Here is a 19,016-nt window from a genome sequence, read left to right as displayed (position 1 = left end):
TCTGTGTGTCTGGCTTACATGGGACTTAGAGAGTCAAACATGGCTCCTGAGGCTTCACAGGCAAGCGCCTTACTCGCTAAGCCATTTCTCCAGCCCCCATTGGTGATTTTAAAGCACAAGGTGTGCATCTTACAATTGAAACCTTCTTCAGCTTTGTAAACATTTGTATAAAGGGTGAGGTGCAAATAAATACTTTTATGGCGTGGCATTTTCTTATTTTCTGCTTGAGCAACGTGTTCATTTCCATTCCTCTCCTTTTAATCTTCCTGTTTCTTTGACACAACTGCTTCTGAACTCCATTCTTGTCTCTCCCTGCTGTGACAGTTCACCAGCACCTCACAGTGCCTGAGACTCTTTCAACTCTTATTTTCCACCAACTGTCAGTTGCAAAATAAGGTTGCATTGTTTGAGAGGAAAGGGTACAATCCTTTGTGAATGTCTCCTTTTCCTTTGAAGCAGGAGCACTTGAGAGACAATTGAGCCGCTTTTAGGTTCTCCTTACCACCCAGCCCTCTTTTCTGATACATCCTGCCACAAACATACTGGTCTGTTGATGCCATCGATTTGTTGCCATGGAAATGGTGCTAGTGTCACAGATGCAGACCAGTGACTTGACTGCAGGTTCTTGTAGAAGTGGGCAAGGCTATAGGAGAACCTCGTGAAAATTGAATGCTATCAATTATAAGCGGGTGAAAGCTAAATGGTGCCAGTCTTTACTATATGAAAACAAAGAAGTGAGCCTCTTGCTAACTCAGGGCATAGAGTTGACAGTTGGATATCCCAGCATGAATTCTAACCTATAAGAACTAAAAGATGGATAGTTTCCCAGAGAATTTCTTCTGCTTGAGTTTAAATCTTTCAACTCAGTTTGCACTAAAATGGCCTTTCTGTTTTGATCTCCAGGACATGGGCAGCCGCAAACAGTTCCTTCCCCAGGCCCAGCAGCTGCTCCACAGGCCAGCAAGCCCCAGCCACAGAATGGAAGCTTGGGAATGGGTAAGATGCCACAGGAGGATATTAGTGGTGTCAGGATTTGAATAACGTTTTGAAGTTTAATCTGGAACTACAGGGAATTTTCAACATTCCCTTCATAGCAGAATTGCAAAGAAGAGTTCTCACAGTGATGAACTCTTAATGGTGTGTGGTTGTATCTCTAGTAGTTTCTCATGTGTATATTTTAGCCCTTGAGTTTTTGTGCATTTAGGTTCTCACCTTTTAACTATCTAGGATCCACTTATTAAATCTGGCTTGTCTCCAAGCTTTCCCACTTGGAGCTCCCATGGGTATTTATAATTTACCTGGTGACCGAGTGGTTTCTATTGGCTATAGTTCTGTTTCTCTGTCTTTTCGTTGCACTGTCTGTGCAGCAGATTTTGAGAGGCCTTGTGGAATGATTTTGTTGAGTTCCTGGCCTTTGTTTTAGGAATCAATATCATATCTATCTCATGCTTTCCTCCCTTCAATTCGAACTTTTCTTTCTTTCTTTTTTGATTTTTCAAGGTAGGGTTTCACTGTAGCTCAGGCTGACCTGGAATTCACTCTGTAGTTTCAGGCTGGCCTTTAACGCACATCAATCCTCCTATGTCTGCCTCCCAAGTGCTAGGATTAAAGGTATGCGCCAACATGCCTGGCTTCTACTTTCTATTTTTTGATGCAAGTTTCTAAAAAAGATGTGTGGTTAAAGGCATCACTAATGTTGCTGTGAATTTTGTAGGGCATATGGCTTTTGTTTTTATCCACCTGTAATATCTGTGACTCTTGTCACCTTCGTTACCTCCCCCCATAGGGCATCTACTTTACACAGCACTAACATTATGTCTTTTGAGAGAGTAGTGGGATAGAATGTCTAAAAGCCCCTTTCTTAGGTCAAAGTATAAGCACTGGATTATTTTTTCCTGTCCCTCCACAGATCTTCCTTTCCATTTATTTTTGCCTTTTTTTTTTTTTTTTTTGGTTTTACGAGGTAGGGTCTCACTCTGGTCCAGGCTGACCTGGAATTAACTCTGTCATCTCAGGGTGGCCTCGAACTCATGGTGATCCTCCTACCTCTGCCTCCCGAGTGCTGGGATTAAAGGTGTGCACCACCACGCCCGGCTTATTTTTGCCTTTTATTGAAATTTAGTTCTTTAAAAATTTTTATTAGCATTTTCCATGATTATAAAAAAAAAAATCCGGGCCTGGAGAGATGGCTTAGCAGTTAAGCGCTTGCCTGTGAAGCCTAAGGACCCCGGTTCGAGGCTCGGTTCCCCAGGTCCCACGTTAGCCAGATGCACAAGGGGGCGCACGCGTCTGGAGTTCGTTTGCAGAGGCTGGAAGCCCTGGCGCACCCATTCCCTCCCTCTCCCTCTATCTGTCTTTCTCTCTGTGTCTGTCGCTCTCAAATAAATAAATAAATACAATTTAAAAAAAAAAATCCCATGGTAATTCCCCCCCCCAATGAAATTTACTTTTGCAAGCAAATGCCTTTAATCACTGAGCCAACTATCTTCCCAGCTGAAACTAATTAATTAATTATTTTTATATTTTTGTTTTTTTGAGGTAGGGTCTCACTCAAGCCCAGGCTGACCTGGAATTCACTAGATAGTCTCAGGCTGTCCTCGAACTCACAGTGATTCTCCTGTCTTTGCCTCCCAAATATTGGAATTTTCTAAACTGAAGGATAGCTCCCCGACATTGGAAATGAAATGAATGCATGTTTTTGTGTGTGTACCACCAAGCAACTTCCCTGCTCTTAAAATCGTGTGTTCTATGTTCTGTGTATGAGGCACAAGCTCATTCCCAGCAGACTACCTGTTCTTACCTTACATCATCTTGAGCACTGTCACTGCTGGGGGGGGGGTACCTCTCCTGACTCGCTGGGCCACTCTCGTGTGCGTTTCTTACAAAGTGCTATACATACCTGGAATAGTGTGGTCAGGCTATGGAGACTCAGTAAATGGATCTTTTATCTTCAGTCAGATTCTAGCCTGAAGAAATGTTTTAGTAGAGAATGTAGAACAATACTGAAATCAGATTTTCTGAACTGGAAGTTGAAGCTTTACCGACAACTGTGTAAAGGATGTCATTGACCAAGAGTCTTAGATTCCTGCTCTTTCCATGTGGGGGGCAACCGTGTAGCTCGGAGAAAAGAGGCAGAGGGTCATAGTACGAGGCCACGCATGTGTATCTTGACCAAAAACTGATTTTACTCTTTGTTTCCAACTAAAAATTTCCCTGTAATGGGCTGGAGAGATGGCTTAGCGGTTGAGCGCTTGCCTGTAAAGCCTAAGGACCCCGGTTCAAGGCTCGGTTCCCCAGGTCCCACGTTAGCCAGATGCACAAGGGGGCGCACACGTCTGGAGTTTGTTTGCAGTGGCTGGAAGCCCTGGCGCGCCCATTCTCTCTCTCTCTCTCTTTCTCTCTGTGTCTGTCGCTCTCAAATAAATAAATAATTTTAAAAAAATTTCCCTGTAAATTTCATTCTAGACTTTTCCGTGCTGTGTCATTGTTTTGGGATTATACATTGGTGAGAGGTGTCCCTCGATGACATTTGCCTTTCTGGTCCCTCAGTTTGCTCAATCAAGAAAGTTGATTTTGGGCTGGGCATAATGACTCATGCCTTTAATCCCAGCACTTTGGAGGCAGAGAAAGGAGGATCGCTGTGAGTTTAAGGCCCCCCTGCGACTGCATAGTAAATTCCAGGTCAGCCTGAGCTAGAGTGAGACCTTACCTTTGTGAGGAGGGGGCTTACTATGAAAGTTAAACAGGAGCTGGGGAGATGGCTCCACTTGTAAAGCCTACTAGGCCCAGTTCATTTCTCTAGTACCCGTGTGAAGCCAGATGCACAAAGTGGTGCATGCATCTGGAGTTTGTTTGCAGCAGTAAGAAGCCCTGGCTGACTCATCCTCCTTCGCTCCTTTCTCTCTCTCTCTGTCCCTCCCTCCATGCTTATAAATAAATAAAAATTTTTTCAAGTTAAATTGAATGACTGCGGGGCTCCTCCCCAGCAGATAGGTAGTGCTGAGGAGGGCCAGGCCCGCTGGAGAAAAAAAACACTGAGTGGGGAGTGTTGTGGAAACAGGAACTTGCTTTATTGTTAAAAGCAGTTGCCTTGGGGATGAAGGCGGGGATTTTAGGATGAGGAAGAGGTAAGGGCCAATAGTAAACTGTGACTATTGAAATGATAATTCCCACTCCTGTGCAGAAGTAGGTCAGAAGCCATTAGGCATCTTGCTGAGTCCACAGGTCACCAAACTAGCAAGGCTCAGGAAGTTCCACTAGACCTCACGCCCGGGCCTCTCAAGGCACAACAAATGACTATCTTTTTTTGTGTTTGTACAGGTTCTTCTGTAGCTAAAGCTTATGGTGCCTCAAAGACCTTTGGAAAGCCTGGTGGAACTGGCCTGTTGCACCCTTCTGGTGGCACACAGACTAAAGTGGTACCGATCGCCAGCCTCACCCCTTACCAGTCCAAGTGAGTTGTTGCACTGAGTTGTTGACAGGTGCAGAATGCACTGAAATATGGTATAGGAAGTGATTGTGGGCTTCTGTATGGCTGCTGTGTGACTTGAGGGTCACCACACAGAATGCATCCCTTTTTTCTGAACTAGAGGAAGATGCACATTGTGACAGCCTTTAAACTTCAAAAAGAGTGGCAAAAATGCTTGATGCTTACAGAATCATTTGATAGTCTTGTGAATAAAAATGTTTGTGTAGAGCTGGAGAGATGCTTAGCGGTTAAGCGCTTGCCTGTGAAGCCTAAGGACCCCGGTTCGAGGCTCGGTTCCCCAGGTCCCACGTTAGCCAGATGCACAAGGGGGCGCATGCGTCTGGAGTTCATTTGCAGTGGCTGGAAGCCCTGGCGTGCCCATTCTCTCTCTCTCTCTCTCTCTCTCTCTCTCTCTCTCTCTCTCTCTCTCTCTCTCAGTCTCTCTCTCCTTCTCCTCTCTGTCACTCTCAAATAAATAAATTTTAAAAACAAATGTTTGTGTAGCCTGGAGGAGTGGTGCTCACCATTAAGGCAAAGGTGAGTAAGAGGATCACCGTGAGTTTGGAGCCACCCTGAGACCACATAGTTAATTCCATGTCAGCCTGAGCTACAGTGAGACCCTACTTTGGAAAAATAAAAAATGTTTGTGCTACTTCAGAAGGCATCTTAAGCGATTTTGGGTATAAAAATGGTTAATGTGACTTAATTTGGCCAAGTTTTTTATTTTTTTTAAGGTAAGGTCTCACTCTAGTTCAGACCTGGATTTCGCTATGTAGTCTCAGGGTGGCCTTGAGCTCATGGCGATTCTCCTACCTCTGCCTCCCAAGTACTGGGATTAAAGGCATGCACCACTATACCCAGTTCACAAGTATTTATTTTCTATTACTTTTTCACTAAAAATTAGTTGGAGGGGCTGGAGAGATGGCTTAGCAGTTAAGGCTTTTGCCTGCAAAGCCAAAGGACCCTGGTTCAATTCTCTAGGACCCACATAAGCCAGATGCACAAGGGGTGCATGCATCTGGAGTTTGTTTGCAGTGGCTGGAGGTCCTGGCACACCCATTCTCTCTCTCTTTCTCAGATAAATAAACAAGTAAATAATAAAAGATATTTTTAAAAAATAATTGCAGCAGTGAAAATTACTAAGTTCTCTCTTTTTTTTGACTTTTTTTTAGATGTGTTTTTATTTTTCTTCTTGTTAAAGTTACTTGTTAAAATAGGGAAGATAATTGCCCCAGTGGAACTATAAGTAAGAAAACTACTGATGCCCAGTCTTGCATTCAGGATGGTTCTGGGGCTCGATTATTTTGAATGGCCTCCATCAAAGGTCATACACTTAGATAAGTTCTCTTTTGGTGGCCAACAAACATCATGTGCTGTAGCCTTGTTTTCATATTTGACATGCATTAGAAATGAGACAAATTCATCGGTTATATCAGTGCCCATAATTGAAAATGGTTTAAAATATAATTACTGATGTAACTGCATTTAATTTTTTAAATTTTGCTTAGAACCTTCATTAAGCTGATATTGTTGCCTTGGTGATGGTTTTGGAGAAGGGAGCAAGTTTATAAGTTTGCTTATTTGACAGGAGAGTGAGTTAGTGTTGAATCACCATACATGTTTTATTGTTTGCTTATTCTGTAAACTGTCAAACCTGCATGTCATCTCAGGGGTTTAATTAGCCAGGTTAAAATACAGCTAACATTGACAAATAGAATGTGTGTAAGAGAAGAAAGGCCATAGGAATGTGGTTGGTTTTTTTTTTTTTTTTTTTTTACTTGATCTTTATTCTGGATCAGAAAGACTCCAACTGCTGTCACCTGTTTGGGTTTCAGGTGGACTATTTGTGCTCGTGTCACCAACAAAAGTCAGATCCGTACCTGGAGCAATTCCCGAGGGGAAGGGAAGCTTTTCTCTTTGGAACTTGTGGACGAAAGTGTGAGTATGCTAACTGGGGACCGAGGGTGCTGTGGTCCTAGAAGCAGGGTTCTGCTCCAAGGCCTGTGGGGTGGCAAATAACAGTAGGCCAAAAAGAAAATGATAAATTAAGTCTTGTGTCCTAAAGAAAAACGTTTGAGGCAGAAGAAATGAGTTTTCTAAACGTTTAAGTATCCTCATGGGCAGGGGAGCTGTAGAAGAAGCCCTGGGATGGTGCTGCCGTCGGAGGAGCAAAGCAGAGCTTTGGGCCCCCAGAAAGCAGGCAGCAGCCACTTGCACAGTGAACGGTTTGGGAAAATGTGTTTTGACCGTGTATGCTTTATTTATGCTGGAGGTGAGACGGAACATTCCCAAACTCTGCTCCTCTTATTCTTCTGTTCCGTGGTACACATTGCAAACGTTTAACTGTGGTGGCAGAATCAGCTCCAGAACCTAATGTTCTGCAAATTGTCAGTCTGATCTGCAGTTGGCTGAGATTTCAGCCATTTATTTAAGTTTCTTATCCATCTGTAACATATTGCCTCACAGAAAAGTAGAAGTGAAAATCGAATCATAGGCAAGTTGAAAGCATGACTTGTTCTAACATTCTGGGCAACAATTCCTGACGTGAAGTAACCGTCGTTGTCTAGGATGCAGGCGTGAGGAAGATTGCTGAGTCATCCCTGTTCAGTGTAGAGCTTTTTGTTTTGATTATCAGAATATTAAATTCCTCCTGATTCTGTTTTAAGGTTTTTAAAGTTTTATTTGTTTATTAGAGAGAAAGAGAATGGACATACTGGGGCCTTTAGCCTCTGGAAACGAACTCCAGATGCATGTGCCACCACGTGCTTATGTGGGTTCTGGGGAATCAATGGTTAGGCTTGGCAGGCCTAACCATTAAGCCATCTCTTCAGCCCTGTTTTAAGGGTTTTTTGTTTTGTTTTGTTTTGGTTTGGTTTTGTTTTTTGGAGGTAAGATCTCTCTTGCCCAGCTCAGGCGGGCTTGGAATTAATTCACTCTGTAGTCTCAGGATGGCCTTGAATTCACAGCGTTTCTCCTACCTCTGCCCCCTTAGTGCTAGGATTAAAGGTGTGCACCACCATGCCTGGCTTTAAGTTTTTATTTATTTATTTATTTATTTGGATTTTGGAGCTAGGGTCTTGCTGTAGCCCATGCTGACCTTGAATTCATTATGTAGTCTCAAGGTGGCCTCAAATGCACAGTGATCCTCCTACCTCTGCCTCCCCAGTGCTGGGGTTAAAGTCGTGTGCCACCACATCCAGCTTTGTTTTAAGTTTTTTGTTTGTTTGTTTTTTGGTTTTTCGAGGTAGGGTCTCACTCTAACTCAGGCTGATCTAGATTTCACTGTGTAGTCTCAGGGTGGCCTTGAATTTACAGTGATACTCCTACCTCTGCCTCCCAAGTGCTGGGATTAAAGGCATGTGCCACCACACCCGGCTGTTTTAAGTTTTTAACTTGAGGTAATTAAAGCCGAATTGTGAACTCAGCTGGTTGAACCTCTCTTGTTTTATCAGAGCTGATGGCTTGATATGTGACTACAAGATGTGGGCTTCTGGATATCTGTAGCCCTCTCAGGGTCTCTTTTGAGCTTTTGCTGCTGCTCTGAAGATGACATTTTGATGCCAAAGTGGCTGCTTTTCACCACACAATGTTGGTAGCAACCACACAGTTCTAATGTGCACTCACTTGCTTCTGCAGGGTGAAATCAGAGCGACTGCTTTCAATGAGCAAGTGGACAAGTTCTTCCCCCTTATCGAAGTGAACAAGGTAAGGTAGTGTGTTGACTTAGAAGTGACACCCTTGGGTGGTTCAGTGAGCCACATGGGGACTGGTTGTTTGTAGAATCACAATGTGGTGGGACAGGGGTTTTATGTCCAGTTTAGTGCATTTTCTGGCATTCCTTGGTTTGACCTCTTTTGCAGGTATATTATTTCTCAAAAGGCTCCCTGAAGATTGCTAACAAACAATTCTCAGCTGTTAAAAATGACTATGAGATGACCTTCAATAATGAGACTTCTGTCATGCCCTGTGAAGATGATCATCATTTACCTACAGTTCAGTTTGATTTTGTAGGGATTGGTGACCTAGAGAACAAGTCTAAAGACTCCCTTGTAGGTAAATCCAGTCTTGGGGATGGTTAGCTTTATTTTCAACTTAAAGAGATGTGTGAGGGCTGGAAAGATGGTTTCATGGTTAACACACTTGCCTATAAAGCCAAAGGACCCAGGTTCTGTTCCCCAGGACCCACATAAGCTCGATGCACAAGGTGGCATATGTGTCTGGAGTTCATTTACAGTGGTTGAAGGCCCTGGCATGCCCATTCTCTTGCTCTCTCTCTCTCTCTGCCTCTTTCTATCTGTCTCTCAAATAAATTTTAAAAAACAGAAAAAAAATTTAATTTTTTTAAAAGAGAGGTGTGTGACTGCCATGCTGGCCATTTTTGATCAGATTGTAAGAGGAGCCTTTACCTGTGCTGCTGACATTGTTGTCGTGTTTTAGACATCATTGGGATCTGCAAGAGCTACGAAGATGCCACTAAAATCACAGTGAAGTCCAACAACAGAGAGGTCGCTAAAAGAAACATCTATTTGATGGACATGTCGGGGAAAATGGTGACTGCCACTCTGTGGGGAGAAGACGTAAGTACTTGCATTGGGCAGAAGGCTCCATGGTGGGTTGTCTTGTCCTTCACAGGTGGCAGTGGGCTCTGCTGCCTAGCAATGACGTGAAGTCCATTATCTGTGTGAGATGTGCTGTGAAGCTCCTCCACCTCAAGGAGAGTAGAGATGGGGTGGTTTCCATGCAGCTCTGAGCAGGTTTTGTTGCACGAGGGGGGGTACATGGTGTGTATGTGCGTGTGGAGGCCAGAGGTCGGTGTCAGGTGCCCTCCTCTATCACTCTTCTACCTTATTTCCTTGAGACAGGGTCTCACGCTGAACCTGGAGTGTACCATTTTTCCCTTCGAGTGGCTGACCAGCAAGCCCCAGCAATCCCCGTCTGCACCTGCCTCAGTGCTGGAGTTCTAGGCATGCACATCAGAGGCTTTTTTAACTTAATTTTATTTTTTGTAGAGCCTCGCTTTGTAATCTCAGGCTAGCATTGTCTTGAACTCACAGAGATCTTCCTACCTCTGCCTCCCGAGTGCTGGGATAAAAGGTGTACACCACCACACCTTGCAGAGAGAGAGATAATGGGCACAACAGGGCCTTTAGCCTCTGCAAACAAACTCCAGATGCATGTGCCATTTTGTACATACAGTTTTACGTGGGTACTGGGGAATCAAACCTGGCTCGTTAGACTTTGCTGGCCTTTTTTTTGCCTTAACTGCTAAGCCATCTCTCCAGCTCCATGCCTAGCTTTTTAATGTGGGTGCTCAAGATTGAACACAGGTCCCCATGCTTGTGTAAGACCCTGGCGCTTTGAGCAGATTCTTGAGTGTGAGTCAATCTTAGTACATTCCAATATTGACTATGTTCACTCCACTATTAACAGGTTTTTTTTTTTTAAATGAGAGAATTGGCACACCAAGGCCTCTAGCCACTGCAGTCAAACTTTGGACTCGGGTGCCACCATGTGTGCGTGTGTGACCTTGCACACTTGTGTCACCTTGGGGGTCTGGCTTATATGGGATCTAGAGAGTCAAGCATGGGTCCTTAGGCTTTGCAGGCAAGCACCTTAACCACTAAGCCATCTCTCCATCCCTGTTTTCTTATTTTCTATAAAAATATCCTGTGAGTTCTACCAATGATACTTGTGGGTTTGGTGCTTGTTTTGCAGGCTGACAAGTTTGATGGTTCTAGACAGCCTGTGATGGCCATCAAAGGAGCCAGAGTTTCTGATTTTGGTGGAAGGAGCCTCTCTGTTCTCTCATCCAGCACTATCATTATGAATCCTGACATTCCCGAGGCCTATAAACTTCGTGGATGGTAGGTTTTGTAGGGTTCAACCAAGGGATTATTTGAGCCCAGGATTTGAGAAGAGTTGGTTACCATCAGCATGTGAGCTGTCTGCCAAGCAGAAGCCTTTGTTATTGGATGGAGCAGTTCCTATATTTCTTGGAGGCATATGCCTTTTGAGATGATGGTTTTAAAACCCTTAAACTGACAAACCCATAATCCCTTGACAAACTTGGACAGTCAGAGGAGGCAATTAGAATGTAAGTGCTGCATGCTGACCTCAATGCCACCAAAGCGGGCTGCAGCAGGCTTCAGCAGCTGTGTGCTGAAGTACTGTGCTGGGGGGCCGGGGGAGGCATCACTCTTGGGTTAGAGCCGTGGGTGTCTGGTTGGGGGGAGGGGGTGTGCTTTCTTATTCTGCTGAGCCTCTAGTGCTGGTCGCATCCTCTAGTGTGTATTCACTGGACTCTGATAAAGCGGGGTGGGAACAATGGGCTTTTTGTTGGCATTACATTGTTATTCCCAAAGCACTCAAGGGATGTGGAGAGCCTGTTCCAATTTCCTCACCATATCTAGCTTTTTAAGGCATTAAAAACTGTGCGTTAAAAACAGCACTTCAGCTAGAGACATGATGTGTAAGAATTGGTATGGTCAAGGAAAATACTTTAAGAAGCCCAGGCTTAAATAGTTTGTATAGCTGCAGTCACAAGATGTAGTATCTGGTTTCTGGTTGTCTGAGGGTTAAGTAACTTAAGAAACAACTCATGTTTCATACTCTTCATTTTTGCTTTAAAACTGAGTACACCAGTAGCAGTAGTATTTGCGTAGTTCCATAGACCATCTCCTGGGGTGTTATGTCACTTAGGCCATCCTCAAGCACAAGGTCCACATATCTGCGTCACTGTTCAGTAGCTGGCATTGCATTAAATGGTAGTACCTGTTAATAGTCTGGCCAGAAGCAACCAAGACTCTGGTTTATTCTTACTGCTTGATTTCTTCCACCTCCTCCCTGGCTCTGGAGCACAGCCCCAGGTTAATTGTGTGCCCAGCATTAAGGTGTTCCTATTTCCCTGTCAGTACCCGCGATCATAGGCAACATAAAAAGACATGCCTGCCTGTCCCCTGAACAAAATGACCTCGCATTGATTGGGAGGTTCAGTACACAGATCCCACCAGGCAAGGATTAGCAATGGTGAGATCTTGGCTTGGCTCTGACAAAGTAGAATTTTTATTGTCACAAGGGCTGCCTCTCTCTTTGCTCTGTTGACTCCTGATGAGCTGCCTTTGGTGGCAAATGTCTCCTTGGAGTTTTTAGAACCGTAAACCTGTGTAGCTAGTGGTGATGAGACGGATTTATGGGCCTTGCTGCACCTCTGCGACGGGTTTAGCTGCTCACCTGACAGTGAGAAGGCTCCTCTGCATCTTAGGGCAGCGTCGTCATGTAGACGGTCTCTTTAGGAGCCTACTCTATGTGTGGTTAGCTTTTAATTGTCTCTTGTGTGGTTGATGTTTGGTATGTTTATAATCTCAGGCTGACTGCTCTTTGCCACAAGTATGTTCCTAAGCCATCCCTGGCCTCCTCTCTCCTTCAGATCAGCTGAGAGATGGTCAAAAGTATAATTAATTTTTTTTATTAACAACTTCCATGATTATAAAAAATATCCCATGGTAATGCCCTCCCTCCCCCATTTCCCCCTTTGAAACTCAATTCTCCATCATATTTCCTCCCCCTCTCAATCAGTCTCTCTTTTTATTTTGATGTCATGATCTTTTCCTCCTGTTATGATGGTCTTGTGTAGGTAGTGTCAGGCACTGTGAGGTCATGGATACCCAGGCCATTTTGTGTCGGGGGGGGGGCATGTTGTAAGGAGTCCTACCCTTCCTTTGGTTCCTACATACTTTCCTCCACCTCTTCCACGTTAACCCTGAGCCTTGGAAGGTGTGATAGAGATATAGCAGTGCTGAGCATTCCAGTCATTCTTTCCAGTACTATGATGCCTTCTGAGTCATCTCAAGGTCACTGCTATCTGAAAAGAGAAGATTCTCTACCAAAAGTGAGAGTAGCATTATTATAAGGGTATAAACATTAAGAGAAGTGCTTACTGGGCAGTTTGATAAGCATAGTATATACATTTAGCCAGACATCAGCAGATGTTAGACTCCTAGGTCTCGTGACTACCCCTGTTTTAAGTTTTCAGTATCAGGCATATATTCCCTCCCATGGAGTGGACCTCCAGTCCAGTTAGAGGGCAGATGGTTTCGCCCATAACAGACATGCCACTATTGCACCTGTTGGCTCATTTGGCCTGGCTGGCCAAACATAATTCTTGCATTATCCGTTGTTGAGTATCTTCACTGGTGTTTTCTCTTTCTTCCATCGAACTGCATGCAGAATGGCTTCTTCCAGCTTTCTGTCAGCTGGTCTACATGGAGGAGGTTATCAGCTCAGTTCCAGCAGGATTTCTCAGTGGGCTTGCAGCCCAAGTATGTGGAGTCTTCAGCAATAAGGTCTTACCATCCATTCCTGGTGGGAAACCAAGGGCCTCAGCAATGGCCTGTAATGTTTTGAGGGCATCAGGGACTTCCCTGATCAACAGCTCACTGGAAGGTATCTTATCCTTGGCACTGAAATTTTTCTAGCAACAATCTATGGCTCCTGAGTGTTCCATTGTCCCAAAAAGTAGGATTCCATATGATTTATTTTTATCCTCTTAGATTTTGATTAGCCCTCCCTCCACCTTTCCTTTACCCAATCTCTTCCCCTGACCTCACTTTGGGCCTTTTCACCCCCATTAATCTATTCTTCTCCTTACATAAATACAATGCCATCCTATTAAGTACCCCACTTTTCTACGTTACTGGACTTTGCTACTGAGTTTTCTTCCTGCTCACACAAAAGTCCAGTCATCTGTAGCTAGGATCCACATATGAGAGAGAACATGCAATGTTTGGTTTTTCTGGGCCTGGGTTACCTCACTTAGTATAATCCTTTCCAGATCCATCCATTTTCCTGCAAATTTCATAACTTCATTTTTCTTTACCACTGAATAGAACTCCATTGTATAAATGTGCCACATCTTCATTATCCACTCATCTGTTGAGGGACATCTAGGCTGGTTCCATTTCCCAGCTATTGTGAATTGAGTGGCAATAAACATGGTTGAGCCCGTATCTCTAAGGTAATGAGAAGAGTCCTTAGGGTATATGCCTAGGAGTGATATAGCTGGGTCATATGGTAGATCTATTTTTAGCTGTTTTAGGAACCTCCACACTGATTTCCACAATGGCTGGGCCAGATTGCATTCCCATCAATAGGTAGAAGGGGTCCTTTTTTTCTGCACCCTTCATTTGTTTTCATGATGGTCCAATCTGACAGGAGTGAGATGAAATCACAATGTAGTTTTAATCTGCATTTCCCTGATGACTAGAGATGTAGAACATTTTTTTAGATGTTTATATGCCATCTGTATTTCTTCTTTTGAGAACTCTATTTAGTTCCATAGCCCATTTTTAATTGGTTTGATTTCTTCTTATTTAATTTTTTGAGTTCTTTGTATGTCCTAGATATTAATCCTCTATCAGATATATAGCTGGCAAAGATTTTTTTCCCATTCTGTAGGTTGCCTCTTTGCTTTATCACAGTGTCTTGCTGTACAAAATCTTTGTAATTTCAAGAGGTCCCAATGGTTAATCTTTGGTTTTATTGCCTGAGCAACTAGAGTTAGACTCAGAAAATCTTTGCCAAGACCAATATGTTTAATTGTTTCCCCTACTTTTTTCTCTAGCAGTTTCAGAGTTTCTAGTCTGATGTTAAGGTCTTTAATCTATATGGACTTAATTCTTGTGCATGGAGAGAGAGAAGAATCTATTTTCATCCTTCTACAGTTACATAATCCAGTTTTCCCAGCCCCGTTTGTTGAAGAGATCGTCTTCTCTCCAATGAGTAGTTTTGGCATTTTTATCTAATATCAGGTGGCTATAGCTACCTGGACTTACATCAGGGTCCTCTATTCTGTTCCATTGATCTACATGTCTGCTTTTATGCCAGTACCATGCTGTTTTTGTCACCATGGCTCTATAGTATAGTTAAAATCAGGTATGGTGATACCACCAGCCTTACTTTTGTTGCTCAGTATTGTTTTAGATATTTGAGATTTTTTGTGATTCCAAATGAATTTTTGGATTGTGTTTCCTATTTTTGTGAAGAATGCCATTGGAATTTTGATTGGGATTGCATTAAATGTGTAGGTTGCTTTTGGTAAGATTGCCATTTTCACAATATTGATTCTTCCAATCCAGGAACAAGGAATGTTTATCCACTTCCTAGTGTCTTCTGCAATTTCTCGTTTGAGTGTTTTAAAGTTTTCATTGTAGAGGTCCTTCACTTCCTTAGTTAGGTTTATTCCAAGGTATTTTATTTTATTTTGATGCAATTGTGAATGGGAGTGATTCTGTGATTTCATCCTCTGTGTTTGCTGTTAGCATATAGGCTACTGATTTCTGTGTATCTATTTTGTATCCTTCTGCATGGCTGTGGGTGTTTATCAGCTCTAACAGTTTGCTAGTAGCGTCTTTAGGGTTTTTATGTATAGAATCATGTCATCTGCAAATAATGATAACTTGATCTCTTCATTTCCAATTTGTATCCCTTTTATGTGTGTCTCTTGCCTTATTGCTATGGCTAAGACTTCCAGTACTATATTAAATAAAAGTGGGTACAGTGGACACCCTGTCTTCTTCCTGTATTTAGTAGAACAGTTTCCAGTTTTCCCCATTAAGTAATATGTTGGCTGTAGGCTTGTCATAGATAGCCTTTATTATGTTGAGATATGTTCCTTCTATTCCGAGTCTCTGTAGGACTTTTATCATGAAGGGATGTTGGGTTTTCTCAAATGTTTCCTCTGCATCTAATGAGATGATCATGTGATTTTTTTTTTGTCCTTCAGTTATTTTATATAATGCATTAAATTTATCAATTTGCATATATTGAACCATCCCTGCATCTCTGGGATAAAGCTTACTTGGTTGGGGTGAATTATCTTACTGATATATTCTTGTATTCTGTTTGCCAATATTTTGTTGAGAATTTTTGCATCTTTGTTCATGGGGGAGATTGATCTGTAATTTTCTTTTTTTGGTTCTATCTTTGCCTAGTTTTGGTATCAGGGTGATGCTGGCTTTATAGAAGGTGTTTGGTAGGATTCTTTCTTTTTCTATTTTATGGAAAAGCTTAAGCAATGGTGTTTTTCCCTGAAGGTCTGGTAAAATTCCCCAGTGAATCCATCTGGGCCTGGTCTTTTTTTAGTCGGGAGATTTTTGATAATTGCTTAGATCTCCATGCTTGTTATAGGTCTATTTAAGAGATTAATTTCATCTTGATTTAATTTATGTAGGTCATATAAATCAAGAAAATCATTTCTTTAGGATTTTCATGTTTGGTGGAGTATATGTTTTTATAGTATGTCCCTATAATTTTTTGAATTTCTCTGGTATCTGCTGTGATGTTGCCTTTTTCATCTCTAATTTTATTAATTTGTGTCTCTTCTCTCTTTCTTTTAGTCAGATTTGCTAAGGGTTTATCAATCTTGTTTATCCTTTCAAAGAACCAACTCTTTGTGTCATTGATTCTTTGGATTTTTTTTGGCTTAAAGTATAATTCATTTTAATAATAATTTAACACAAATCAATCTAGCTTTAATATTTGCATATGTAAAATCTCACCAAGAAAGCAGATAGTTCCTTCTGATGAACTACTTTGGGTTATGTAACCAGTTAGATTCTGTATTGGGCTTGAAAGGTTTTTCCATCACTTAAACATTTTTGGCTAACATGCTTAATTATTACATTTTTATTTATTAGAGAAGGAGAATGTGTGCCAGGGTCTTTAGCCACTGCAAACAAACTCCAGATGCATACGCCACCCTGGGTTTATATAGGTATTGGAGTGTTGAACCTGGATCCTTAGGCTTTGCAGGCAAGTGCCTTAAGCACTAAGCCATCTTTCCAGCCCTAAACAATACATTAAATATCCCTTTCTGGGGCTGGAGAGATGACTCAATGGTTAATGCAGTTAAAATACTTGTCTAATGACCCATTCAGTTCTCCAGTATCCACGTAAAGCCAGATGTACAAGGTGATACATCGTTTTCAGTGGTTGGAGGCTCTGGTGTGTCCTTCCTCTCTCTCTGTCTCTCTCTCTCTGTCTCTCTCTCTCTGTCTCTCTCTCTCTGTCTCTCTCTCTCTCTCTCTCTCTCTCACTGCTTGCAAATAAATAAAGTGTTTAAGTATCCCTTTCCATACTGACATGTGTCAGTGATGACAAAAACACAGCTGTTAACTGAGATGGGCATTTAAAGCCCAAACAACTATACCAGAGTTCTGCATTATTGGGGTATTTTTTGTTTGTTTATGTATTTATTTGAGAGAGAGCTAGAGCCCGTGCCAGGGCCTCTGGCTTACATTGGTACTGGGGAATCAAATCTGGGTCCTTCGGCTTCACAGGCAAGAAACTTAAGTCATCTCTCCAGCCCCTTTATTTGTTTGTTTTGGTTTGTTTGTTTGTTTGTTTTGTTTTGTCTGTGAGGTAGGGTCTCGCTTTAGCCCAGGCTGACCTGGAATTCACTATGTAGTCTCAAATTCATAGCAGTCCTCCTACCTCTACCTTCTGAGTGCTGGTATTAAATGTGTGTGCCACCACCTTGCTTTTTGTTGAGTTAATGTATTTTGGGCTCAGGCACAGTTTAAGAAATTGGTTTGTGGTACTTTGGCACTGTCTGTCTTGACCAGTGGTGTGCAGCAAAGCAAATGAAATGAAAAAGTAAAAATATGTGCTGGGCCTGGGGCACACGCCTTTAATTCCAGCACTGGGGAGGCAGAGGTAGGAGGATCACCGTGAGTTCAAGGTCACCCTCAGACTACATAGTGAATTCCAGGTCAGCCTGAGCCAGAGTGAGACTCTACCTAGAAGGATGAAAAGAAAAGAAAAAAAAAAGGTAAGAGCATGAGCATGTAGACTTCAGTAGACTAAGGTACAATAGAAGACACTAGCCAGCCCACATGGCCAGGACCCGTGTGAAAGTTGGTGGGGACAGAGAGCTTGTGTCTGGTATATTATAACTATTAGAACCTTGGAGAAGCTTGTAGAGTGCTTGCCATCATCACCTATTTCTTTCAGGTTCGACTCAGAAGGACAAGCCTTAGATGGTGTTTCCATCTCTGATCTTAAGAGTGGAGGAACAGGAGGGAGCAATACCAACTGGAAAACTCTGTATGAGGTTAAATCAGAGAACCTGGGCCAAGGTGACAAGGTATCCCATGTTCCCTTCTTTCTTCACAAAAGTACAGAAAGCACGAGAGGGTTGAGCTTTGAAATCTGCTCTGTTAATTCAGAACTGTCATTCTCACCTGGGCCTCTGCCCCGAGCACAGTGCCCAAGGGAATGTACCAGGGGTCCACACAATTGCTGTTTTAATGGTTTTCTCACAGTTTCTGTGCACTGGTTGAGAGTCAATGCCAGAGCAAAGAGGCTGTGCTCATGTTGAGGAGCGCTTGAGAAATTAGTCTGTCACCTTCGTGGGTTTATATGTAGCTCATGTGATTTCTGAAACTGCGGAATGAATGGTTCCCCTTCATCGCTTCGCAGGCATGGGAACTAGAATCCACGAAACACTCGTACGGGAGGGCGAACTTTGAGCTGCGTGTTCCATTCCTGAGTGTGAGCTTGGTGCTGTGAGTCTCACTGACGTCCTTTTCTCCTGCAGGCAGACTATTTTAGCTCAGTGGCAACTGTGGTGTATCTTCGAAAAGACAACTGTATGTACCAGGCCTGCCCAACTCAGGACTGCAATAAGAAAGTGATTGACCAGCAGAATGGGTTATACCGCTGTGAGAAGTGTGACCGGGAATTTCCCAATTTCAAATATCGCATGATTTTGTTAGTAAGTGAAATGTGTAGATGAATTCTGTGGGATTTATTGATTTGCTACCACATGCCAGGCACTGGACACAGACAGCAGAGCCAAGATGGTTCGTGATGGGGAGCTTGTGGATGAGTAAAGTGCTAAAGAGCCTGTTCCTGTTGTATAAATAAGGAAGCAAGGGCCTTTCACTCAGCTGAATAGCCATTACTTTCCTGCTCCTGAAAGCTTCTTGTATGCCTGAAAGTTACATTGAGACCCTCCCTCCGATATCAGTGCTCCGAGTACACTGTACAATTACAGTATTGACACTTGCCTCTGTTAGAAGGTAAATTAATTTGAAATAGCATTTCTGGGCTGTGATCGTATAGTGGTTAATACTTTGCGCTGTGAAGTAGCATTTCTGGGGAGCAGTAAGTGCACTTATACAGGTGGTGTTTCTTATGGACAGTCATTTCTCCATAGCAAAGCTGACATCACAGGAGTGTGTGCCCGTGTGGCTTATTGCTGTTTTGCATGGTTTTGGAGATGTTCTGTTTTGTTTCTGAGACAGAATCTCACAATATAGCCCAGGCTGCCTCAAACTTGTGGCAATCTTCTAGCCTCAAGTCTTCAGAGAGTTGGGATACAGGTGTGAGATACCATACCTACCTATTTCTTTGTATTTTAAAAGCCTATAAAGTGAAAGGTGTGCTTTTATGAAGAGATTAAAGTACAGGAAAGTGTGTGCTTTCATTTTATTAGAAGCTGACAGTCATATATCAGAAGCCTTAAAAATGATTCTATTTCTGGGCTGGA

General features: G+C 42.7%; 1 protein-coding gene across 1 annotated transcript in view; it reads left to right on the top strand.

The window, feature by feature from the left end:
• Rpa1 (replication protein A1) overlaps positions 1 to 19,016 on the top strand; it is a 79,708-nt gene that overhangs the window by 49,508 nt on the left and 11,184 nt on the right. Inside the window, exons 6-14 of the mRNA XM_004667849.3 lie at positions 904 to 996; positions 4,321 to 4,453; positions 6,304 to 6,406; positions 8,105 to 8,173; positions 8,329 to 8,521; positions 8,906 to 9,045; positions 10,184 to 10,332; positions 17,477 to 17,609; positions 18,063 to 18,239. Coding sequence (XP_004667906.1) covers positions 904 to 996; positions 4,321 to 4,453; positions 6,304 to 6,406; positions 8,105 to 8,173; positions 8,329 to 8,521; positions 8,906 to 9,045; positions 10,184 to 10,332; positions 17,477 to 17,609; positions 18,063 to 18,239 — 1,190 coding nt within the window. The remainder of the gene's footprint in view (positions 1 to 903; positions 997 to 4,320; positions 4,454 to 6,303; positions 6,407 to 8,104; positions 8,174 to 8,328; positions 8,522 to 8,905; positions 9,046 to 10,183; positions 10,333 to 17,476; positions 17,610 to 18,062; positions 18,240 to 19,016) is intronic.

This window comes from Jaculus jaculus, chromosome 9, assembly GCF_020740685.1.
Source record: "Jaculus jaculus isolate mJacJac1 chromosome 9, mJacJac1.mat.Y.cur, whole genome shotgun sequence".
Taxonomy (NCBI): domain Eukaryota; kingdom Metazoa; phylum Chordata; class Mammalia; order Rodentia; family Dipodidae; genus Jaculus; species Jaculus jaculus.
The sequence above is the reverse complement of the archived record's forward strand: the minus strand, read 5'-3'. Positions and strand labels throughout refer to the sequence as shown.